The sequence below is a fragment of the Motacilla alba genome, chromosome 9, assembly GCF_015832195.1.
Source record: "Motacilla alba alba isolate MOTALB_02 chromosome 9, Motacilla_alba_V1.0_pri, whole genome shotgun sequence".
Taxonomy (NCBI): domain Eukaryota; kingdom Metazoa; phylum Chordata; class Aves; order Passeriformes; family Motacillidae; genus Motacilla; species Motacilla alba.
In genome coordinates this window covers 3,962,221-3,986,850 of record NC_052024.1, presented here as the reverse complement: position 1 = coordinate 3,986,850, position 24,630 = coordinate 3,962,221, and the positions used below count along the sequence as shown (strand labels likewise).

General features: G+C 48.6%; 1 protein-coding gene across 3 annotated transcripts in view; it reads left to right on the top strand.

Moving 5' to 3' along the window:
* The first annotated feature begins 2 nt into the window (after nt 1-2).
* LOC119704345 (high density lipoprotein binding protein) overlaps nt 3-24,630 on the top strand; it is a 38,973-nt gene continuing 14,345 nt past the window's right edge. Inside the window, exons 1-9 of one of the 3 annotated variants that reach the window (XM_038145419.1) lie at nt 3-141; nt 18,231-18,298; nt 18,846-18,958; nt 19,833-19,987; nt 20,457-20,672; nt 22,286-22,492; nt 22,948-23,163; nt 23,982-24,188; nt 24,393-24,500. In XM_038145419.1, coding sequence (XP_038001347.1) covers nt 18,883-18,958; nt 19,833-19,987; nt 20,457-20,672; nt 22,286-22,492; nt 22,948-23,163; nt 23,982-24,188; nt 24,393-24,500 — 1,185 coding nt within the window. In that variant the 5' untranslated portion in view covers nt 3-141; nt 18,231-18,298; nt 18,846-18,882. Of the gene's footprint in view, nt 142-13,999; nt 14,103-14,155; nt 14,318-18,230; nt 18,299-18,845; nt 18,959-19,832; nt 19,988-20,456; nt 20,673-22,285; nt 22,493-22,947; nt 23,164-23,981; nt 24,189-24,392; nt 24,501-24,630 lie in introns of those variants that run through there. The other 2 variants (XM_038145420.1, XM_038145421.1) reach the window with 2 other exon arrangements.

Below are 24,630 nucleotides of genomic sequence, written 5' to 3'. Positions count from 1 at the left end.
CCCGTCCCCATAGCAACCCGCTGGGACGGGGCGGGGCCGCCCGCATGTTGTAGGTCACGCGCATCCCCTGTGCTGCACCAAGATGGCGGCCGGGCCGTCGGCCTCGTACCCAGCATAGGCTTCGCTGCGGGCCGACTAGAGGTAATGCCGGGCCCGGCGCGGGAGGGCGGGGGCGGGAGCGCCTCAGGTGAGCGGGAGGAAGGCGCGGGCCCGGCGCCGTGGCCGGGCTCCTTCCGTCGCCTGCAGCAAGATGGCGGCAGCGGCGAGAGGGGCGGCGGGCGGGCTGCGCGGCGAGCGCCCGGCCCCGCTCTATGGTCGCGGCCGCTGCCATTGGCGCAGCGCGGGCCACGTGCCGCCCGCGCACCCCGCACCGAGCGGGGCCGCCCCGGGGCCTCGCTCCGCCGCCCCGGGGCCCCCCAACGCCCGCCGCGCCGCCTCGGCGGCGGGGAGCGCTGCGGGGCCGCCCGCGGGCAGACAAAAGCCATGAGTCATGTCCCGCTTCCTTCCCCTGCGGCGCACCGGCCGGGGCTGGGACGCGCCGCCGCTGAGGGGATGCGCCTGAGGAAGCGGCCGCCTTCCCCCCGCCTTGGGCTGGTGGAGCCCTGCCCTGTGCCCCGGGCCCGGGCTGCTGCGGGCTCTCCGAGTGCGGCAGTCTCCATTCGCGCCGCTGCCGAAGGCTGAGGCTGCGCCGTGGGCCGCGCTGGGGGAGGGTTTTGGCCTCACCTGTGACACTGCAAGTAGCGTCAGCCGCCTCTGTGCATGATACCAGGGGAGATTCAGCATCTGCTGACCTGCTCTCTATGCCTGCAGTGTGGTTTTATTTCGGGTTATTTATAGACCAGGATGATCCAGCAAACCAGCAACCCTGAAAAGGGCTAAGCACGGGGCACTGGTGATTCTTGAGCTATAGCTGAAACGGCACATGATAAGCAGCATCTCCCATGATGGCTTTCCCCAAACAGTAGGGGAGGTTTCATAACTAGCAAGAATAATTTCTTCCATTGAAAGACAAAAAGCAGGAGAGGAGATTTTGCTGGGAATGTTGGTAATATAGAGATCAGTTAACTTGTAAGATGAGGCAAGGGCTTTGAGTTCACTTAGTTTAGAATTTGAAACATTCTCAGTTCTGTGCCTGTGAAGTTAAGATTGGGGACATTCAGTCCCAAGGTGTTTAAAAGAGTAATTTCTTGTCCTGTTGTGTAATGGCAGAGAAAAATCTGCACACTCATATGTGCTGCATTGCTTTATCACATCTTTTCTGTTAGTAGGGTAGGTGAAGAACCTGCCTGGTGATTTAGTCTCCACTTTTCCTACTGGTTCTATTCTGACAACTGTCTTCAGTTAGAAGGCAACAGATAGTAGGTTTGTGTTGGGGTTTTTTTTTTCCCCAAACCTGACTTGGAAGTGGTGTTTCATGTATTATTTCATATGAAGGTTGGGCATCCCTCTCTGTGGTAAAGGAACATAAATCAGAGGTGAAGCAGGAAAGGAAGCAATAACCTGATATGTGGCTGTGTATCTGCTAAAGCCCTGTGTTTGAGTACGAGCTGCCAGTTTTTCTAACCCTTTTTTTCTAACACTTTGCCTGATTAGATTCAAGCTGTTAAAAACACCAGTCTTCCTATTTGTACATGGATTTTCATAAAATATGGCCCAAATCATAGGCAGAGCTATCCACAGCAAAAACACACAACCTTTTTCATAAAGGTCCACAGTATAGTTTTACAGGGATCAGGATGACAGGCACAGGAAGAGCTCTCACTAGATATGAAACAGTAACTTGTGCTATGTGACTGCAGGGTGGCAGAGGCAGTGTCACCAGCCAGCCTGAGCTTTGCCACTGCTGCCAAGTAAGTCCAGATCATTCTCAAAGGACAGTTTTCCAAGTAGCTTTTATAAGAAACAGCTAAAGATTGCTCCAGGGTTTTTCTATGTCGCTCATTCTGGTGTGTCCACAGCTGGTAGTGTGATACTCCTGTCTCCTCCTTTGTTGCAGGTTAAGCTGATTTTTTTCTGTTGGCTTCTTTTTCATCTCTCCCCCAGTTTTGCCCGATAGGGTGAAAAAATTGACGTATCTTCTTATGATTTTGAAGGTTATTATGGTCCCTACTTCTTCATTAGTCTCACTTACCAGCACTGGGATGGTGAGGGAGGTTTCTCATTGAATCAGAATTGGATCATAATGTTGTTGCTGGTTGTTGCACAGCTGAATGGCAACAATAGTAACTTGATTTTGGTAGGTTAGGGGTGTTTATTCTCAGTCAAGTAGCTGTTCTTTTCCCATTTAACATTAGGCTACCTCTGAAGATAGTATGGTGTTTTAGAAGAGAGCTTTGTAACCTTGGGCTTTCCATAGCTGTTATCTGAGTGGGAGCCATCCCAGACAAGGCAAACTGTGCAGCTTGCACCTTTTTGAAGAAAATTGGGATGTTTCAGTGGTTACAGTATTCCAGGTGATACTGCCTGTTCCAAAGCATGTGATTCTCTTTGTAGATAGAAGCTTGTTAAGCTTCTATAAATGGTACAAATGGTATAAATGGTACAAATTCACTTAGGGTTGTGCTGCTGTGAAAATTTGGGTAATTCCTCCAATCACTACTGCAATCAGATGGTCAGAGCAGTCAGCAGTGGCGCTGGGACCAGTCCAGAACATTCAAACTGAATGCAGGTGTGTGGTTAGAATCATAGGATCATTTAGGATAGAAAAGACCTCCAACATCATCAAGTCCAGCCCTTCACCCAGCACTGCTGTGTTCACCACTGACCCATGCCCACATCCATACATCTCAAACACTTCCAGGGATGGTGGCTGATGGGTAGCCTGTGCTGCTTGCCAATATCCAATCTAAACCCTCCCTTATGAATGAATGCTTCACTTACCACAACTGGGAGGGTTTTGACAATTTCAGTGGTGAGTTTTTGTAGAGTATCCTATTTATGTGAAAATGTTTCTCTTGGAAAAAAAGTCACTCAACCATGGTTCAATTTTGTTTTGTATTCAAGAATTCTACAGAAGGAAATCCTCAGGCCTGTATTGTGCAGAGCTTAGAAAATAAACCTCAGAGTGAAATAATGAGGCTGGCAAGTGTTCCCATGGGTGTTTTGGACCCTTAGGGGAATGTTGTTACAGTCTTGACAAAGATATACAGACTAGGGGCGGCTTCCCCATCCCTGGCAATGTTTAAGGCCAGGTTGGACAGGACTTGGAGCAGCCTGGCCTAGTGGAAGGTTCCCTTCCATAACATGGGGTGGAATTGGATGGTGATTAAGGTCCCTTCCAACCCAAACCAGTCTGTGGTTCTGGGATTCTGTGCACCACTGAAGAAATTGCAACAAAGTTTTTAAAGCAGGCTGAGAAAGGTGTGTTCACCCAGAAGGTAACAAGTCTGACTTGTCCAGGAGCATGGTACTGAGAGGCCCAGGGCCTGCAGAACTTCTGCAGCATGTGTCTGTGCAGAAATTAAGTAGGTGTTATTATATTAAAATATGAAAACAGATAAAGAAGAGACAGGAAAATAAAACCCAGCTGCAGGATTAAGCCTTTATTCCTCTTCCTAATTACCCTACCTTTGAGAGCAGCATGCTATTGTGTAGCTTGTTGGGCTTGGCTCATGTTTTTTTATTTTCCTTATTGTTTTTTCTAGGCCTTTGGTCTAGAAGCTATTCCTGCAGGGTCTGTGGCGTTTATTGTGGCCTGTGAGACTGCATTTGGAGTGGAAGGGAGAGCCCTGGTCCGTAGGGCCTCTCGGGGAGGGGATTGCCGAGGACTTAGGGCACCTGGAGGTGGTCTCTGGCCTCCAGGTGTTCATGCTAGACTGATGATTAAGTCAAGAATCTAGTGTTGTTTCAAGAGCTCTTTCCATTTTAGAAATTCCTGGGTTTAGAAGAACGATGTTACTAGCTTATCCTGGATGTGGAATTAGACCTGAGACATTTGCATTTATATTTATGTTTGTATTTATTTGCCCTTTAGCTTTAAAAGAAAGCAGATTTTTAGGATATAAACAGTCTATTAAAATCTTGTGATTTGCATTCCCATCTTAAGTGATAAGTCCTGAATGCCTAATGACTCTAGTGGTCTTTTTCCACATCTTCCTTCTGTGAACTCATGTTGGCCCTTAACTCTCATGGTGCAACTTCAGTGGGAGGAAATCAGAAAGTCAGGCTGGAAAAAGATGTATCAATAAATGGGGAGAAGAAGTTCCAGCCAAAGCAAGGGGAAAAACTGAGTTACTACTAAAGGATTTATGCATTTAAGGTTTTAATTGCAACAAGGAGGAGTAATCGGGCTGTGATTAGTGTTCTGAGTTTGTTTCATTTAAAAAGTGTGTTAAAGCTGCAATAGTTAATTTGTCCTTCGTTTAGGTGATCTGTGGTGTTTCTGCCTACACACGGTCTGATGTTTTCCAGCAGTCTTGCAGAAGTACAGGAATCACTTGTGGCAGCTGCCATATAATACAGATACTTCTCTTTGGTCCTGCTGCTGGACTTCACTTTTCTCTCCCAACTGGCTCTATGTTGTTGAATCTTGCATCTCGTTGATCTCTCAAGCTTCAATGATACCTACCAATATTTTACAACTTATTTCTAGCTATATTAGCATGTGAGTACCTAAAGTACACGTAAGCACTCGTGTGGGTGCAGAGGGCTGACCTTGGCCACAGCTGCCTGGCCTGTGGGAGCTGGCTGTGTTGCTGAGGCAGCGAGGGAGGCATGTCACTCTTTTGTGAGGAGCAGGGGTTGGAGCAAGGAGTTATGTCCAGCTAGAGACACAAAAGAGGCATTTGCAAAGCAGCAGGCAGGAAAAAAAAAAAAAACAGGGAGAAACCTGAGAGAAAAGATAGACCACAAAAGGCTCATCTTGAGGAAGTCATAGCGAGTTTAACTTCAGTGGAAAAACAGCGCTAGAAGAAGGGAAGGGATTGGTTCAGCAGCTGCAAGACACAAAGAAGTGGTGACTCCCAGGAAAAGTTTTGCCTTCGAAAGGATTGAATAGCACAGGTACATTTATGTGACCTCCCTTAAATGATGTTATTTAATTTAATTTAATTGCAAAATAAAATGGATTTACTTGTTGATGCAGAGTGGAAGTAGTACCAGATTCTCTTACGCTCCACAGCACAGTGTCTGGGGCTGTTTTCCAGCAACAGTTTTGCTGTTTTATTGACAATTTTTCAGCGATGAGAGAACCACTTGGGAAAAGTTTGGGGATGGAGCAGATAGATTTATTTAGCATTGATGAAAGAAAAGAGACACAGCCATCTCTCCCCCCTGAATAAAAGATCCCAACAACAAAACAAACTCAAGCATGGAAACAAAGCAAAATCAAGAAACAAAATTCTATAAGGAACTTGCTTACAAATGTATGTCAGTGTGAGTCTGGTAAAAGTATCCACACATGTATAACTTGTGTGTATGCCACATCTTTTACCTGCAAGAGAAATACCTGTGAAGGGAAGTTTCTGGGAGTCCTCATATCATGGTAATTGATACTTGTGTGCTCTGAATTCAGCAACATCCCAGCAAATAACTGGATTTTAAGGAGGAAAGACTTGGAATCCTGTTGTGTTATGACTGTTAAATCCTGTTTGGAGGAGGCAAGACCCAGCCTTCTCCCTGTTATTGAATTGATAGTTGCTTATTGAGGTCTCTCTCAAAGCCCATGAGGTGCTGTCTGACCCCAGGGCACATGCCAGGATTCTGGTTTTAAAGGAAGGTTACTGGTATCATATCTCCCAGTAAATACCATGAGGCAGGTATAGCTGACTGTCACAAAGGTAACCTCTGGCATGTTTTCCGTCAGGGATTGGATAACAAATAATCTTCTTACATCATTCAGATTTCGGGCTTGGTTCCAGGTATTGGCACACAGCATGGGCATCACTCCCCTGTCCCTTTTCCCCACCCATGCTGGTTTTGGTTGACTGGTATTCCAAAGGTTTTACAGCAAGTTGCTGAAAAATCTGCAGAGGCTTTTTTTCAGAGGAACACAGACTGCCTTGATGGCCAGTGCTGGATTCAGCTGGTACCACCTGCTGTAGCACCACTTGCTGGTTCTCTTCTGCTTTTTTGTAGTCCTGTGTTTTTGTCTATCCCTTCATTTGTGGCACTGGGAATTGAACTGGGTATTTCACAAAATAAACTGGATATTTGCCGAAGATGAGTGACAAACAAAGCCAAGGGCTGGCTGTGTGGCCAGAAGAGGGACCTCAGGCATGGGATGGGTACATGGGTTAAGTTAGGAAAAAGGAAGAGAGTAAGGGATGGAATTAAGACTTCCCCACTGGCAGGGACAAAGGCAAAGCCAGGGAAAGCCACTTTGGGGGAGGAGACCAGGAAATATTGCAGTGGACTTATTACTGCTTGCCCCAGAAGTTAGGGGGCATTTTTGTGTTTCCAGTGGGCATTGGAGGTGGCGTTGCCTGCCTGACTTCTGCCTTTGTGAAAGAGGAGAGCAGGGTTCTGCTGTTTGTGCAGCAGACCCCAGCAGTTTCCATTGCTCAGGATAAAGTAAGTTTGCTGTTATCTCTGTGCCTGTGATAAAGTTGAATGTAAACCTGTGCTGGAGTAGTTGAAATGAAAACTGGAAAGAAAACTCTCAGAGCAGGCAGGGTGAGAGTGGGAATGAGAATATGTTATGGTTGACCTGCTAGTGCATATGCCTTTGTTTTCAGAGTGAATACTTCAGCAGTTGGTGCAGCGTGCTGGGATTTAGGTGTTTGGTCTTACAAGGGCCCTTGGAATGTCTGGAGAAGAGCAAGTTGTATGACTACTGCTTAAAAGTAGAGCTGGTTGTGTAGCATTGAAGAAGCTTAAAAGTGATTTTTTAACTCTTGCTCTTATAAATAGTTTCATTATATTAAAATCCTGAGTAGACGGCTCGGTTGCTTGCAGCATAGCTGTGGGTAAAATGAGAGCAAGCAGTGAGTTTATAGAAGGTTAGAAGTTCTTGCAAATTTAGGAAACATTACCCCTCTATTTTATTTGAAAATTCATCTTGCTCAGGACACCATTCCAAGTGGGTGGAGGACTGAGCAGCGTGAGGTATCAAAACAGAAAAATTGTACCCAAAATGGTTCATGTCCTGTTCCAGTTCAGCCCAAAGATGAGCAGAGTAGAACTGGGAATGATTCAGTTATGAAAAGGGGTTTTAACTGTAAAATAATATTATTTGTAACAATTAGGGGGAATAGTTTTACTCTGAATTCTCCCTAGCCGTCTTTCTCTCCTTTCATAGCAGGCTTAGAGTGGCCTTGCAAATTTGGAAGGGAAGACTGTCTGGGTTTTTCACTGTCAGTTTAGATCACCGTGATGTAATTCTGTCTAACACATGAAGAGCCTTTTGCTTGGCCTAGTAGAGATTAGGAATTAGTGCTTGTCTGTGGATATGCTGAGCCCCTGTTGCATGTGCTATGAATAGGACAAAGGGAAGGCAGTGCTTAAATAGTGAGGGTCCGAGCATTGCTTTTCCAAAGTGGCAGTTGGAATCAGATATTTACTTTAATGCTTTTTCAGAGGAATTGTTGCCAAACTGAAGGTGGGTTTTTTTCATTTTTAAATAGTTCTGTCCTGCTCCAAACAAAGCACTAGCCTCCCTGCAAGTTTCAGGCTTTTATTCTTTCAAGTGTTTTGTTTGTCACAATAACGCTTTCTGGGTTGTAATTTCAAGCTGCTTATTGCAACTGAAAGATAGAAATAAAGAAAAATAAAATATACAGAATTATATTATATTCAGAGTCTCGTGAAGCCGTGTGACTTGGGAAACTGGAATTCAGAGCAAAACATACCAGAGCACATAGAAGTTTATAAAAATGGAGCACTGGCATTCTCTTCTCTTCGTTATCCAATAAACATTATGAACTGAGGAATCTTTAAAATCTTTCAAGGAGCCTTGAACAACTTTGCTGAGGTTTTTTTATATAATACGTTGAATCAAAGTAGCTAAGCAAGATTAAAAAGAGCTGTAACCCAAACGAAATGGACAAAACCAAATGTCTGTTTACATTTTTGCTTAAGTTGCAATTTTTCTGCTTCTCCCATGAAAAGTGGCATTGGGGAGGTTTCATTTAGTTTGCCACTGTTCTTTTTTTTTTTTCTTTATTTTCTGTATCTATTTATCCAATCAGTATGAAAAGAAGTGGTCGTTGTTAATCTTTAATAAACTTCTGTAAGCAAGTACTTAAATTCTGCCCTGCGAAACATCAGCTTAAGAGTTCTTGGAGGAGGGTCTTAGTGGGTCTGATGACAGGTTTGAGCTCAGGGACATAGTTGACTTTACATTTTCTAAGTATAGGACAGTTAATGTGGAAAAAGGTAAGTTTAGGGCTTGCAAATTCCTTGCCTTTTCAAGCTAGGTGATGTAGAGTGGATGAGAGCTGCTGGCAGCATTTCTTTAAAAAAGATTGCCACGTGTTCATTTTATATTGCAGTGGCCAATGGAGAGAGGTCAGGAGACGCTGAAAGGTAAACAAAAGAACTTCAACCCAGTAGCCAAAGGAGAGCAAACTGAAAGTTTCCATTTGAAGAACAGAAAAAAAAATAGTGCATGCTTTGTTCTGCAGTATCTCCAAAATCCTCATTTCTTGGGTAACTGGGATATTAGCAGACTTTGGAAAGCACCTCTCACTGCTCTCGTTGTGGAAGATTTTTGTTCTCCTGCAGTGTAGAATGGCAAGCAGTGCTGCAGCACCCCTCTGAAAGCACCTGGGAGTGATAAGCACACAGTGTGGTGGTAATTTAAACTAAAAAGCAAGTTCAGGTTAGCATAAAAAGCCAACATTGAAATTCTAACTGCAAGTAAGAAACCTTTTTTCACTGTAAGGATAGTCAGGTATTGGAATAGGTTGCCCAGAAAGTTTGTGCAGCTAAGAAGGTTTTCAAGACCTGAGTGAGGAAAGCCCTGAATACCCTGGTCTGACCCTGCTTTGAACAGGCCACAGAGTCTCTGACCTCTATATGTTGCCAGATATTCTGAATTTCTGTGATTTCTGTGCTGTTCCCACTTTCCAGGCAATATATTTGGAATCTTTGCTTTCTGAATCACTTTTTCCATTTTGAGTCGAAACAGTGTTTTGCGTTACTGTGAAACTGGAAAATACTGTATTTTACTTTATCCCTCATGTTTATTCCTCATGAAAATGTTTATTTGCTCCCCAAGGCTAGGAACCTGAAATTTGTTTCTATTCCTTTGCAAGTTCTTGAAAGCCAAGTTTATGTTAAATCAGATTTCTCTCACAGTGGAAGGGCAGACTCAGACTGATCCTCTGTGGTTTCCTTCTGCTTTGCTTTTAAATTGATTTTATTAAATTGTCCATTGATTTTTTTTTTTCCTTCCTCATCTCTGAAAAGGCATTTGTTTTGTCACAGCACCTGACATCCAAGGACCACAGCATTCTGAACAATTTGAAATGAAATAACAAGTCCACAGAGAAAATCAAGATGCTCTGTGTGTGTGTACACAACCAGGGCAACCAAGAGAATTTTGCTGGTCAATTCACCAAATCTGCAGCAAATCTAAGAGCAGAACTTGAGTCTCTTTACTGGATTTTTTTGGTTGTTTTTTTTTTTTTTCCATTAAATCTCATTTTCTCAGTGTCCTGTGTAAAGCCAGCAGCTTTTCCTCCCTCTGCAGTCAGAAGGCCTGATGCTCCTTGTTCCCACTAGAACTCTGTCACACCAGTAAGTTGCTGCTGTTCTTCCTACCTATTCTGCATGCCCCTTGTTATAGAGCACCCTGGCAGATAGCCTAGGAAGGGCAGTGTCTATATTCTTTGTTAGCTGATGGTTGCATAATTTTATTGTCAGAGCATCCATGAAATAAGTCTTTTAAAGAGCCGTATTTGCCCGAGAGCCCTGCTGAGGTTTGTCATTTTCCTTCAATATCAAGTCAGCTCTTCTGTTCCTGCAAGAACGTTGCCCTCAATAAACAATGTAGGCTACCAGGAGAAGGGCAAATGGTGTTGCACCCACCTGGGACCCTGTATTTTATACCACCCAGATCCTGTGTGAGACAAACACGTACTCACTCATCTTCCTTCCACCACCCTCTCTTCTTCGCAGTATCACTAAGTGGTTGGAGCTGGGATTAGTGTCTAGGCTTGGGTAGACTTTTCTCTTTCTACCTACAGTTCTCTAACTGGGTATTTACAGTGGGCCTCTGAAGGTGGTGGGGCTGCATTCAGTACAGCCAAGGGGCAGAATTTAGCCTACAGAATCATTTCTTGCCAGTACTGATGTGCGAATGGGGAAGATAGGTGTCTGATTTGCACACCCCTGAAACTTTTCTTCCTCATGGTAAATAAGTAAAAACTAGTCTCAAAGTCACAGAGACATAATCAATGTGGACTCGTGTTCAGTCATTTCTTATGATGAAACTATTTTTATTCTCCTAGCAGAACTGTCAATATAGTTTGACTCCTAACTTGAGTTTAACTGAGATTTTCTGTAGAAATGCAAATGTTCTGTTGGAAGATCCCTTGGCGAGCCACGGCGATAGCTGTGGAGCTGAGACACGTATCCTGCTTTGGCTGGGAACCTCAGTACTCTCTGCCATACAAGTGCCCTTGCATCCTGAATCCTCTTTTGCTTGCTTTTTCTAGTGTGATACAAAGTATACCCCCAACCCTTTTCTCTTAATGCCACTGGCAAGGGATGTGCTGAAATGGATGCTTTCAGGGGGTAGCTCTTTTGTGGTGTTCCCTGACTTGAGTGTGTGGGATAAGCACCCAGAGTACAAAAAGGGTGCTTATTTGTACAGTTTTAGAAATCTGGAGTTATATTTAACAGGAAATAAAATCACAGCACACACTCTTTGGAACATACTTGGGTTGCTTCCCAAATAAGGCTTTTGGTTTCTGGCAGGAAAAATAGGACTCTGTTATAACAACAGAAAATACGAATAGACTAGAAGAAATGCTTTGCAAAATCCCAGCTCAGCCGAGGGTACTTGTGCCAGGAAAGACCAGCCTTATTGCTCCAGTACTTTAAGGTGCAGTTTCCTTTCCCTTCCCCAGGAGCTCTGGGCTGAAGTGATCATGCAAAGCTTCTTAACTCCTCAACCTTGCCTTCACATGGGTGAACACATGTTCCAAAAAAACAAGCTCCAAACCAGATCAGTGTTACTTTTATCTCTCCGTGTGTTTGATGTTTTTGCTGGTCCCATTTGTGTCCTCCCTCAGACTGGTGATACGAGCTGCCAGTCTGATAAGCCATGGAAACTACACCCTGCCCAATCCTTTACCCTTTCTGCCACCCTTTGGTGCTCTCTTTTTCCTTTATTCTAACAAGTCATTAAATTGGGGCCTATTGTAATGCTGCCAAAATACAGGTTGCTTGAGGGAGAGTTGAAAGTTGTAGGTTAGTGTTTGTCAAGGGGTTGGGTATCTTCTTGTGTCTCCATTCCCCTCAGATACCAAAAATTCCTGTGCCTGGCTTGTAGAGGAGCCATTTTACACACATCTCCATGACAAGTGTATTTTAAATTTATTTTTTAATGTGAGACTGCATTCTTGGGCAAGTAAGTGGACAGAACAGACCTGAAGCAATCCTTGCAAACCCCTCTCTCCCCGTGCTCCATAGCCTCATTGAAGAGAAGGTATGGGATGGAACACGTGTGGTCGATGTGCTGGTGGGAGCAGGAGGTTGAAATAAACCTCCTGGCACCCTCTAAATGTGTTTTTGTCCATGCACAGTATATTGCACTTATGCACTTACTGAATGTGGGAGGAAAGGTGAGCTCTTCCCCCTGTACACACACCTCTTTGCCTGTGGAAGATCTTCCTCTAAGGAGAACAGCCTGTGACATGTTCCTTCAGCAGAAATCATTATTTGAGGGTGGTGCGCCAGGCCTTCCAGTAGCTTCTGGGACTGGCAGGCTTCCCTCCCAACCACTTGCAACTACAAATAAAGGAAGAGCAACAGGCAGAGGAGGATTGCCTCTTAAGCAGACCTGGAGAGGAAGCTGTGATAGAAGCAAGAAATCCATAATGATCTGGCAACCTGTGGCTCAGCAGGACTATATAGAGAAAGCAGGAGAGGGCCATGCTGTTACCCCAGAGGCACAAGGTGGCATGTCCCCACAGAGGGCCTCTGCTAAACCAGATAATGAGGTGGAGTTGAGGGAGATCGATGTTGGTGCCTTGCTAAGATGCTGTAGGCTGGAGGTTGTGATGCTTCTCTGGTTCCCTGGCACAGGGGATTGTGGTACTTACTCATGTTAGAGTTAATTGGAAGTGAGAGTGTTGTGAGGAGCTTTGCACTGGGGAGATAAACAAGAGGGAGCAAAAGCACCTGAAAAGCATCCTGCACCTTAACCAAGCTTCTGAGTCCCAAATTATAACACCCTGCACTGCAGCTGCTGCCCAGAGTCTGGAGGTGCTGAGGTTTGCCCAGGTCCCTGGAGCTCTGCTTTTGCATGAACCACCAAATGCCTTGGTAGGCACCAGCCTGCTCGGGGGCCTCAGAGGTGCTTGTGGCATCCGCAGCCCAGGTGCTTTGTGTCAGAGCAGCCAGAGCCAGCTCCTGCAGCAGGTATGACGTGGCAGCAGTGGTCATTGCCTTTCTGTGGAGAGCCCCGTGCCTGGAGTGGTATTCCTGCATCCTCCCAGAGATGAGAGGCTGGGCTGGGGGAGATAGATCACCGAGGTGCCAGGGCATGGTGTCAATTCTTGATGACTGTTCTCTGTTCAGCAAACTTCCTGATTTCACCCACAAGTGTATCTTTATTTATAGTTATAAATTGTTTGTGTCAAAAAATTCAAGTGCTTTGATGATGTCCTCCCAGCCATAAGATAAAAAGAGGAGAACTGGAGAAATCTACTCTTGTTTATTAATAAGTAATAATTTTACTAAAGGCTAAATACCATCCATGTTTCCATAAATACAGTGCATGAAATCTCTAAAATTTACTGCGTGTACTCAAAAGCAGTTAACCCAAAGACCTCAGATTTTTGTGGTCAGAGCTCCAGAGAGCAGCTTTCGTTTTGTTTGCTAGGGTCTGGGAGTGCTCTCTCAAGGTGGGAATGAGAAAACCAATCCCTAAGTGTAAGTTATGAATTATGAGAAAGATTAATGCTGTGTAGGAAAATGAGCTAATGCAAAAATCAGTTCAAATTTGATGTATTTTTACAGTGATGGAAATGGGACAGAGTTTTTTCCTTGGTTCCCTGAGGGTGCAGAGCGAATAATTAAAAACATCTATTTGCAAAAAGTAATAAACATCCTCTGTGCAGGAAAGGAGAATGGTGTGCTTGCTGGCTTGCCATTCTCCTCCTTCACTCTTCCCCATTTCCAAATTAGAGACTGGAAGAAGAAGAGGGGTGGGTTTTTTGTTGGGTTTTTTTGGGGGGGGTGTTTGTTTGTTTGTTTTTGTGTTCTTGCTCTTACCTTGCCCCCTCTGCCTGCCTGCAGCTTCACTTAGGGTAGCTGCTGCTCTGACAGTCTGTGCAGCAGGAGCTGGATCGAGGGGCCTCTTGGGGCTGGGGCCTCGTTGTCCCTCTCCACTCGCGGGACCTAGCAGGAGCCCCAGCTGTTCGCTCTCTTCTCTAAGCCGTGGTTTTCAGGCTGATCAGAGCCCTCATGAGCCACTGCTCACTAACCCTGCATGAGACCGGGCTTGCCCAAAGTGGGTAATCCTGAGCTCTGGGGCCGTCGCGGGGCTAGGCAAGGGCCCGCGAGCAGTTCGGTGCTTCAGCAGCCCCAGCCCCCTCTGCCGCTGGGCTGCGGTCGGGGCGCGTTCCGCGGTGAATCCGCAGGGAGGGTGCCAAGGGCCTGTACCGCGGATATCAGCCGGGGCGCCGGCGGCGGCACGGTCCCGAGGGCGCAGAGCGGGCGCTAGCCAGCCGCGGCTCGCTTCCCTCGCCGTGCGGGAGCGGGGCCGCCGGCAGAGCCGCAGGCTCCCGGGCCGCTCGGCCGCAGCGGGGCGTCCCCGGCGGCGCAGGGCACGCGTGGCGGGCCGGCCCCGCCGGGAAGGGGCATGTCCCGCTGACGTGCGGGCCGGGGATTGGCAGCGGCCCGGCCTATATAGGCGGCGGGGCGGGCGCCGCGCCGTTCTCCCAGGAGCGCTTCGTTTCTCCAGAAGGGCGGGCGAGCGGGCACCGGCCGGAGTGAGTCACGGGGGACGGGGGGCGGCCCCTCCGCCGCGGCCGCGGCGCCGACGTGGAGGCTGGCGGGGAGGCCCGGCCTGGCCCGGCCCGAGGCGGCCTTGCATCCTCCCCAGGGCACCGATGTGTCGGCGCTGCCTGGAAAGTCCGCGCTAACTTCCCGCCGGCCGGGCCGGGCAGGGCAAAGTCCGGCGAGGGAGGGCATCCGGCGGCGGGAGGTGGGGAAAAGTCTGGCCCCGCGGCGCGGCCTCGGACGGCGGTGGCATGGCTGTGCCGGCCGGCAGCAGCTGCCGTGTACGGCCGGCGTGTGGGGCCGGGCAGATGGAGAGGCCGGGCCCCGCGGCTGCCCGGGAAGGGGGCGGCCGGGCCGGGCCGAGGCGCGGCTTGGATCCCGTCGTTGGTGGGAGAGGGTTAGTGGCGCAGACCGAGGCGGCTTTATGCCGTTCCCGGCCGTCTTAGGGTTTGATTCCGATGGGAGCCAAAGCAGCCGGAGGCGAACGTTCGTCCGGTGTCGGTCAGCCCGCGGAGCGCCGGCGGCGGGCAGCCCAGCCTGCCGCGGGGCCGAGCGCTCCCCTCCTGCCGTGGCTATAGAAGGACGGGCGCTCTGGCCACCGTCGGCGGGGGGAGGTGCCAGCGCCGGGCCCGGAGCTGGCCGTGCCCGCCGCGCTACCCGCCACCGGCAGCGTTCCGGCGGCCGCGGAGCCGCGCTCCAGGTTGTCACTGGGCCCCGCGGGAGTTCCTGCCCCCCGCTTGCCTGATGTGGCCGCCCCCGGCCTGCAACCCACAGGGCCGCGGCGGGCTGGGGCTGCCGGAGCCGGGGCTGCAGCTGCCCCGTGGCGCTGGCCGCGCCCCGACCCCGTTCCCGCACGGTCCCGGAGCGCTGGGCGCGCCCCCGCCGCCCCCTCCCGCTCGGCCCCGCGGGGGGCGCGGTGACAGCGGGGCCCGCCGGGCCCTTTAAGGGCGCCGCCCCGCCCCGCCGCCCCGCCCCCGGTGCCGCCAGTGCTGAGGTGGCGCTGGCGGCGCCGCCCGCCCGGCCGGGCCCGCGGGGCCTGGCGGCTCCCCCGCCCCTCGGCCGGGCACGGCGGGGCCAAGCGGAGAGGCGGCCCCGGGCCGCTGCCCCGAGGCTCACGGTGGCGGGGCGGGCCTGGGTGGGCTCCGGGCACAGACAGCCCCCCGCGGGAGGCTCCCCCGGCGATGCCCCTCTCCCAGCCCCGCCGAGAGGCGCTATCTCCGCCTGCCCCACCGGGCCGGCCAGCAGGACGCGGCCGGGTGCACGTCCTCGGTGGCGGGGCCGCCACAGGGCTCCTCCTGTCCGGGGCCAGACGCGGTGGCGGGGCCGGCGCTAGTGGAAGAGTAAACAGGGGGGATGGGTCAGGGCTGCCCGCGGCCAGGGCTGCGGTCGTGTTGCACTCTGTGATGCATTAAGTCGGGAATCGCTACGAAGGGAGACTATGTTCTGCCACACAGCAGCTGTCTGTCAGCGTGATTCCCTCAAAACTGGCCTGGGCCTCCAATCTCTGAGGGAGCCCGTCGGTTTCCAGAAAGCAAGTATTTTCATCTGTGTCCACGGATCAACCAAGAGCTTGCCCTGTCCCGTGTTTGACAGAGGGCACGTTTGACAGAGGACAGTGCCTACCACAACCAGCCCAGCCCTGTTGCTGTGCGTGGTTCTCACTGCATGCCATTAACAAAGTAATAATGTTCTTATTAAGTGTACTTCTAAATAACACGTAACTGACGTTTCCGTCCACAAGAACTGATTGTATTAGCAGTGTAACTCATGACTTTGCCTTTGTTTCTCTTCATACAAATGTTTCCCGTGTGATTAGGTCTGGCCCTTGCTGGAGGTTATTTTTAGGATGATTCTCTTCATTTGAGAATTCATTCTCTTTATTGAAGTGTGCTCTAGACTTCTGTAACTTTATTTGGCACACAAGGCCAGCACTACAGGCAGTGTATCAACCAGGCAGTTTGAGACCTGTTGACCCAGTCAGCTGCATGCTGGCATGACGTAGCTGTAACCTTAGTTTCAAAACCTAAGTGGGAAGCCAAGGAGGTGTAAGATCCAAATGCAGTGCTTGAACTACTGGTTTTGATGTTACATTTTAAATACCATTCTAATGGTTGCCTCTGATTTTGGCCAGAGATGAATCCCTGAGGCCTACAATATACCAGATGCTTGGGATTGCTGGAGATGAGGAGTATTTGTTCTTAGCTTCTTGTATGGGTGACGAAGCAGAAATTCATATGGATAAACGCTGCCCTTTGATTTTGCATTGAATGTCTGGCTGCTCTCTGAGGTGGAGGCTGCAAGGAGGATCTGTGCAGCTGGTGTGTACACAGTGAAACCAGCAGCTGTGCCTTGAGGTTGTGTCTTTCAAGTAGGTGCTATATTGGGTGTGTATTCGATTTCTGATTTCTTATCCTTACCCTCCTCCTCTAAGGAGGAAAATACATGCAAGATCAGCCAGGTGGTGTTTTCTGGAGAAATGAGTTATAAGCACATCTGTGCCTTTAGCAAGACTGCAGCCAGAGCTCGACAGCTGTTTGTGATGTCTAGCATGCTTCTCCCTCCTGCCTTCATTTGGAGCTTGCCATGAGGTGGTGGCACTCTCGTTAGTGACCCAAGAGGCTGGAGGCCTTAGTGGGATAGTCTGGAACAGGTGCCATGGCAGTAACTTGCTTTCCTTGGATCTGCAGCAGCTTGAGCAGCACAGGCGTGTACCGTGGACACGTAACCATGTCTTACACTGTGGTGTAATCATGGGCAGCAAGGAGATTTCTCCAAGATCAGGTTGCTAGCCCCCCTTTCTGTACACAGCCAATGCCTTGCAGAGATCTGCATTGCTGCAGCAGCTGTACTTCAGCAGCATGACTGGCTGTCCCAGTACCTGCTGCCTCATTCCTGGATTAATTGCAGCATTAGCTGTATTGCTCTGACAGCACAGTTTCTGCTGCCTTCTGCCTGCTCAAGGCATGTTGAAGTAGGGGAAAACAATGGCCTTGGCTGAGGTGCAGATCAGGCCTGTATGACTCTGTTGCATCATAGTTTTCTCTGTTCTTCCCTCCTTCTGCCACCATCAGCCTCCTGTACTGCATCACAGCTCTAGCGTAATGTGAGACACCCCATCAGCAACATTGTTTTTAGGAGTAGCCCTGGTTTGGGGAGCCTTTTCTAACGTATTGGAAGGTCCTGAAAAGCAATCAAGCTGTACAGAAGATGATCCAAGCAGCACTACAGGGTGTGTGTGGGAGAGGAGCCTCTTGTCCCATGAACAGGCAGAGGCACTGGGTTTTAGGAGAGTGCAAGCTCTGCAGAAGCACACAGACCAGCTCTGGGGTACTCTGGGTGTGGATATTGTACAGCTGACAGTGTGTGTACTGTACTGAATTTTACATTTTCACTTGTATTCCTAAGCACTTTTTCAGTAAATCTGCAGATCCAGATTCAGGACGTGGAAATCCCTTCCCAGCAGTGTATTTTTTGTCCTGCCTTTTGTACACATTTAAAATAGTCCATGTAAACCAGTGTAAATTTTCTTCTTCAAACTTTCAGATTTAGGCCTGAAGACAGAATTTAGTGCTTGGTGCATGATCTTGTTGCAATAAAAATTGCAGAGCTGGACTGCCCAGCAGCTGAGTGTATAGATCCCTGAGTGTTTGCCTTAGTTTGTGAGGATGTCTGTGTTGATTCACCCAAGTTCCACTGAACTACATTCCTAACTTGTGACTGATGGCAGTGTTGTTGGCAGGTTTTCAGGTTGTTAGTTTCTTCTGACTAGAGAAGGTCTTGCTTGCAACCCTGAAATTTCATGTTTTGAACATCTGCTATTAATTGACTATATTTTTGCCTGGTATTGGATGGCTACTCTTGTAGCCAGTGTGGTGAAAGAGTAACTACTCCAGACTTCCTGCTGTGAAGTTTGAGTAGAGGGTGGCGCTGCCTGCAGAGCTAGTAAAATATGACAGGTGTCGCGTGTGGGGAGATGCAGCTGGGTATGAGAGTGTTTTGGGTAAGGTGCAGCTTTGAAGGGTACAGGCAGTGCTCTGTTGGAAGTCACAGTAACAGAGATGTCATGTTTTCTGTTGTCTTGGACCTAATTTATTTATTTTAATTTTTTTTCTCTACAGCAAAAGCTGGCAGGCTGACAAACAGGCAGCTTACAGGACGGACTCTCTGGCTACTGACCATTTAGCTGGTAAGTTCTTATTTTGGGGAGCCAAAGATCTTGCTGTTGCTGAGCTTGCTAGTCAGCGTGGCTTTCTGAGTGTCTCCCTAAGTAAGGCGTCTAAATAAGTTTCCCATGAAGAGGAAGCAGCTTCCTGAGTCCTTTCTCTTTTATCTCTAGAGGTACATGATGGTCTTGGACTGACTGTCCAGACATTCACATACTCGTGTAAAAATTGCACACCATTAATAATTAATAGATTAATGAGGCTGTGCTTTAAGTTAATTAGAGTATGCTTTAAAAATTTGTGGTGTCCCCTCTTCCAGTGACCTTCTTAGGTTACACATCCTCTGCCTTGTTAAGGAGGAGCTCTGGTTTTGGTGACCACTGTGTAGGGAGGAAATATCCCCCCCGAAATTCCTGTCTGTTTCAACAAGGAAATGAGGCAGCCGGTGGGCCCTGGGGGTGCTTTTCAAGAGGATGACTGGAAGAGTGTCAGTTACATATACTTTGTCTTCCTGGACTTTGTTCACCCTGGGTGGTGTTGGTAATACTGTTGCACTTCCATCTCTTCCAGTGGCATACCCGGATTGTGTGTGGGTGGGAAGTCGACAATGAGCTCTGTGGCAGTTTTGACCCAGGAGAGCTTTGCTGAACACCGCAGCGGCCTGGCCCAGCAGCAAGTGAAAGGTGAGTTCCTGTGATGTGCCTCTCGATCCAGACTGCACAGACCTCTTACCCAAGCTCACTCCATGTGTCTGGTTCCCCAAAAGTGTGCGTTTTCCTTTCCTAAATTGGTGTTTTGCTAGACTAGCTTTCCACCCCCAGCAGCACAGTGGTGGCGCTGCACAATGCAGGGCTGTGAGGAGATGGGCCTGGACACTTCAGAGAGTTTTGGCTGGCAGTGCTCTCAGCTCTGGGATGGGGCACATGCAAGAGTGGGGCACTGAGCTACGTGAGAGCCTCATGGATCAGTGTGCTGGGCTGTCATTTCCACCCCTTGCTCAGCCAGGTGCTGGGGGTGGTCACTAACCATACAAACTGACCCTGTGGTGGGTTTTGGCATCCATTCCCAGCTGTGAACTGCCCCATTTGGTACGGCCCAGTGCACAAGTGAGTCGAACATAATGTACAGGCATACCGACTTTCCCTAGACTTTGCCCTAACTATAGTACTTCTCTGCCTTTTTCCTGGGCTTGTGTTTGTCTTATCCCCTTCTGACCTGCAGCTTTAGGTCCTTTCACTTCTTTCAGCTCTGCCTGTTTTCCCCTAATTGAGCTCCTCTTGACAGAGTTGGCAGTAAGGTGCTGTTCACTCCCTGCACCCCTTGTGCCAGCTCAGACAAGGCTGGTGGTTTGTGGCATCCACTGCAGTCTGTGCTGTGCTGATGTCAGTTGTGCTCCAGACTTGGCAGCCCCATAGGCATAGTTGTAATAGGATTAATAGCAGGGCACAAGCCATTTGCTCTCCCTTGTTAGTGGTGCCTAATTACAATTGCTCTGCCTGTGAACAGGGGCATTTCTGCAGGGAAAGTGACTCATTTGCCCTATTTGCTTTACTCCAGTTACAGCTTTAAACTCTGAAGAAGAGAATGATCCTCCAACCTACAAGGAAGCCTTCCCTCCACTCCCTGAGAAAGCACCATGTTTGGAAGCTGCCCAGGAACCTGCTGGTCCCTGGAGCAAAATTCGACCAATAAAGGCTTCTGTCATCACTCAGGTTGGTGGGAGTGGATGTCTTATCTCCTGTCTTTTCCCCACTCCCCAAAGCAGGTGAAGTGAAGCATTCCTTGGAGTATGAAATCCTTGGTGTGTCAGCCTCTTTGTTGTATTTTACCCTGGTACTGCAGCTGGGAGCTAGGACTGCTCTGGACGGGAGGGATGTGTTGGAAAACTGTCCAGAAGGAGCTCTGCATCCCTGTCCCACAAATAGCTGAAGCAGGCCCAAAGGGAGGATTGCAGAATTCCTGTAGTGACTGCTAATCCCCCTTTAGGAAGAGTCCTGGTGTGGGGCAGACTGGCTGCTGAAGTGCTCCTGCACTTCCCTGGGTCCAGCTGGTTGATGTGCTGCACAAACCTGGGAGGTCAGCTTGCCACCAAAGTCCTGTGTAGCCATGAGAGAGAGAGGAACTGTCAGGCAAAAGCACACTGACAGCTTGCTATGCTCTCTTTTGTGTCTGCCTGAGCAGGTGTTTCATGTGCCGCTGGAGGAGAGGAAATACAAGGACATGAATCAGTTTGGAGAAGGCGAGCAGGCCAAGATCTGCCTTGACATCATGCAGAAGACAGGAGCTCACCTGGAGCTGTCCCTCGCAAAGGACCAGGGCCTTTCCATCATGGTCTCTGGCAAGCTGGAAGCAGTCATGAAGGCTCGGAAGGAAATTGTTGCTCGACTGCAGACTCAGGTGAGGGCAGCTAACTGTTTCTCACTTGATCCTTGCTCTTCCCCAAGACTCGTGAATGCTTTCAGACCCTTGGGTGTGTGTGCTTATAAGCCAAAGAGATGTTATTAGATGACTAATTCAGCTTTGCCATGTATTTTCAAAGCATACAGTTGGCAATTTGGAATGGAAATGAGGCTTAAAATAGGGTTCAAAGCTAATTACAGGCCATGGTGTTGCACGAAGGGTGGAGTCTTCAACCTGTGACTTTGTGCTGAGGTGCTGGTGCTGGCAGGGTACAGGCTCCTCACAAAAAAATTCATAGTGCCTGAGAGCAGAATGGTGCTTTCTCTGAAGTCCTTCAGAGAAGAATGTGGAGGGATGGGAGAAAGAAAAATAGAGAAAAGGAAGTTCTGCCAAATGCTGGAAGTTTAAGATTGGGGTTCTGAGTTGTGTAACTTGAGACCCATTGGTAAGTAATTACAGACTCCTTGTTTCAGTTGCTTCTCCTTTCAGTCCTCTGCATTTTGATTTCTTACTTCCAGGTTCTTGAGTTCATTATCAAAATGGTACTTCTCATTGAGATCCATCACAGCCAGGTGTCATGATGTGGTTTTAAGTGTAATGTCCAAGGTAGTTAATGCAGTAGTTAATACCATGTCTGCTCAGTGCTGTTCAGCCCATGTGCCATACCCTGCCAGAGGGACAAAAAAGGGACAAACTCTACATAATGTGTACCTGAAAAAATAGTTTAGGCTGTGCTACCACAGATCCATGCCCCGCTGTCCTCAGATATCCCTCCTACTTGGCCCCAGGTCTGAAAGGTGTGTCTGTATTGCAACTTCTCCTAGGCTTGGCTGGCATCACTATGTGGACAGGAAGTTGAAGAGTCACACCAAGTGATCTGTTTTTGATTTGATTTATTTCTTTTTCCATTGTGGCTTGAATTGTAAGGGCCTAGTTCATTAATAGTTACATATTCACTGGGATCAGGAGCATAGTAGCAATCCTAAGCTCTCAGGTCAGTAAAAACTCATTGAGAAGGGTAGAAGTCAGGAATCCCTGTTACAAGCCAGCCCTTTAATGCTAGATTGAGAACAATTCTAGGGACCCCTCTTTTTCAAGAGAAAAGCAGTCCCTGAAGCAGTGTGTGCTGCTTTGAAGACACCTTAGCACTCAGTAATGGTAAGCATAGATGAGCTGTCTGCCTGCTGGAATAAGTTTCTGGTGTTGAATTTCAGTTTCCTAGGAGTCAGGCTGTGTCTTCTTCTCTGTAGCCTTGGCAGCAGATATCAGAGTTCAGATAAACTCTACCCCAGAGCTGTCATCCCAGTTGCTCTCTGGTGCTGAGAGACTGTGAGACAGTGGGGCATAGACACCTCCTCAAAAGCCTGAAGGCTTTTGCTTGTTCAGAGTATTGATCCTGGGAAAAGAGAAGGCTTTTTAGGGAACAGTGGGGTTTAGACTCCTGGAATACAGGCACTTTAAGTCAACTCCTCTGGCATAGTGTCAATCTTGTGCTAGATGGATGTGCTGGAAGGCATTGTTAACTCCTGAGTTGTAGCACTAAGCAGCATCTGAAAAGCTTTCCCTGTACAGGCAGGGGCTCTCACAGATGCTTGGCCTTTGTATTGCAGGCTTCAGCGACAGTTGCCATCCCCAAGGAGCACCACCGTTTCGTCATTGGAAAGAATGGTGAGAAGCTGCAGGACCTGGAGCTCAAAACCGCTACCAAGATCCAGATCCCCCGCCCAGATGACCCCAGCAACCAGATCAAGATCACTGGCACTAAGGAAGGGATTGAAAAGGCCCGACACGAGATCTTGCTTATCTCTGCTGAGCAGGTACTTCAGTCCTGTGATCTCTCTCGTGTCATTATCTGAACGGCCATTTTGGTTCTCCATTGCATATTAGATGTTTGTAGCCACCATGGCCACAGCCGGTGGTAACACTGTTAGTCTGAACAGAGATGTATAGCATTCCACTGCCTGTTTGAGCACTGCTTCCAGGTTCTGCACCTTCTGCTTGTCCCTTTTGTCCATCTCTGAAGTCAGATAAGCGCTTTTCATATTTTGAAGTGAGCCATATTAGATGCCAGCTGAGATAAGACAGGAGATTAGAGGCGAATATCATAAATTTGGAACAGCAGTGTTTGTAGATGGAAAGAGATGGAACCTCCAAATTGGAAAAGGTGCTTGGGCTAGAGTGTCAAGCAAGACAGCTGGGAATTCAGCTGTATGTGGCAGAGGTGGTGATATCAACAACAGTTTCCACTGAGGGCTGTTCTGGATTCTTGTAGGATAAGCGTGCCGTGGAGCGGCTGGATGTGGAGAAAGTGTACCATCCCTTCATCGCTGGCCCTTACAACAAGCTGGTGAGTGAGCTCATGCAGGAGACAGGGACACGCATCAACATTCCTCCGCCCAGCGTTAACAAGACAGAGATAGTCTTCACAGGGGAAAAGGAACAGCTGGCCCAGGCTGTGGCTCGTGTTAAGAAGATCTATGAGGAGAAGGTATGGATGGTCCCTAGAGCTTCCCATCTTTCCCCCCACCTGCTCACAGCCCCTCTTCCCTTCTTGTTCTACTACTTCTGTGCATCCCTCAGTTGCATACGCCTCGTGTCAGCTCTTGCTCAGCAGCCCTTGCAGTACATGGACGTGGGTCTTACCATTTCCTTGCTCAGCAGAGTGGGGCTTGGGGTGATTCTGCCAGGGAGGTGACAGATCTCCTGCTTTTTTGTGTAATGGAAATTAGCAGACCGCAAAGAGCTCTCTGGGTGCGTGTTTTCACAGGTGCTGCAAAAGAAGGAGGGAAGTGTGAAGGCTACAGTGTGGCCAACTGACAGTATCAAAATTGTTACATGAGTAGAAGTTGCTGAAAAGTAAATTTCACTTCAGTTTATTTTCCATTGCTGGCGTCACTGTGAATATCCTTGTTGTGGGTTGTTAGTCTGTTTTTCCTCATAGTTACGTCTGCATTTGTACCACTCTGAATTTCAACACAGATAATCAGCTTAGAGCGTGGTGTTGCATTACAGCACTGCCTGGGGACAGCTGGGCATTGTGCAAGGGCAGGGGTGTGTATGTGGTCTCTTCCATGTAGTGTCCCAGGGAGCTTAAACAGAATTTTTGTATTTCACCTGTCAATTTTTGAGAATAGGGCTTTCCATAGGCAGGTCCCAAAGATGCTAGGGTACCACAGAACTCCCGTGCTCACCTTTGCTTTGATCTTTCTTGGGTGCTGAGCTTCACTGCATCTTGTGTCTCTTCCTTTCACTTTTGTCCTTCCCTGCTCCCTTGTGATTGATGCTCCAGTGCCTCTGCTCCTACAGAAAAAGAAGACTACTACCATCGCTGTGGAGGTGAAGAAGTCCCAGCACAAGTATGTCATCGGCCCCAAGGGTAATTCCCTGCAGGAGATCTTGGAGAAAACTGGAGTCTCTGTCGAGATCCCACCCACTGACAGTAGCTCGGAGACGGTGATACTGCGAGGCGAGCCTGAAAAGCTTGGGCAAGCATTGACTGAAGTCTATGCAAAGGTATTGATGGGATGGGCCAGGCTCCTTTGAAAGCCCCACAAAGATACATCCCTGGGCACTGACAGGTGGAGGGGGGTGATCTCTGTCAGGCTGTCAGAGATGCAGCTTAGAGCTCAATAACAAGGGTGCAGCATAGGAATTGGAAGTGAATTTTGGTGAAGGCCTCTTCCAGTCTGTCCATCAAACAGCTTCTCTGTCTCTCAGGCCAACAGTTTTACCGTCTCCTCGGTCTCAGCCCCCTCTTGGCTTCATCGTTTCATCATTGGAAAGAAAGGACAAAACCTGGCCAAAATAACTCAGCAGATGCCAAAGGTATGGATGAACTATTAGCTTAGCACCAGTTGAAGTAGAATGTGGTTTAATCCAGCTCACTCTTTGTAGAGAGAGAAATGTATTCTGGAATGGATGAAACCAGGGAGGAAATGACACAGATCTTATAATA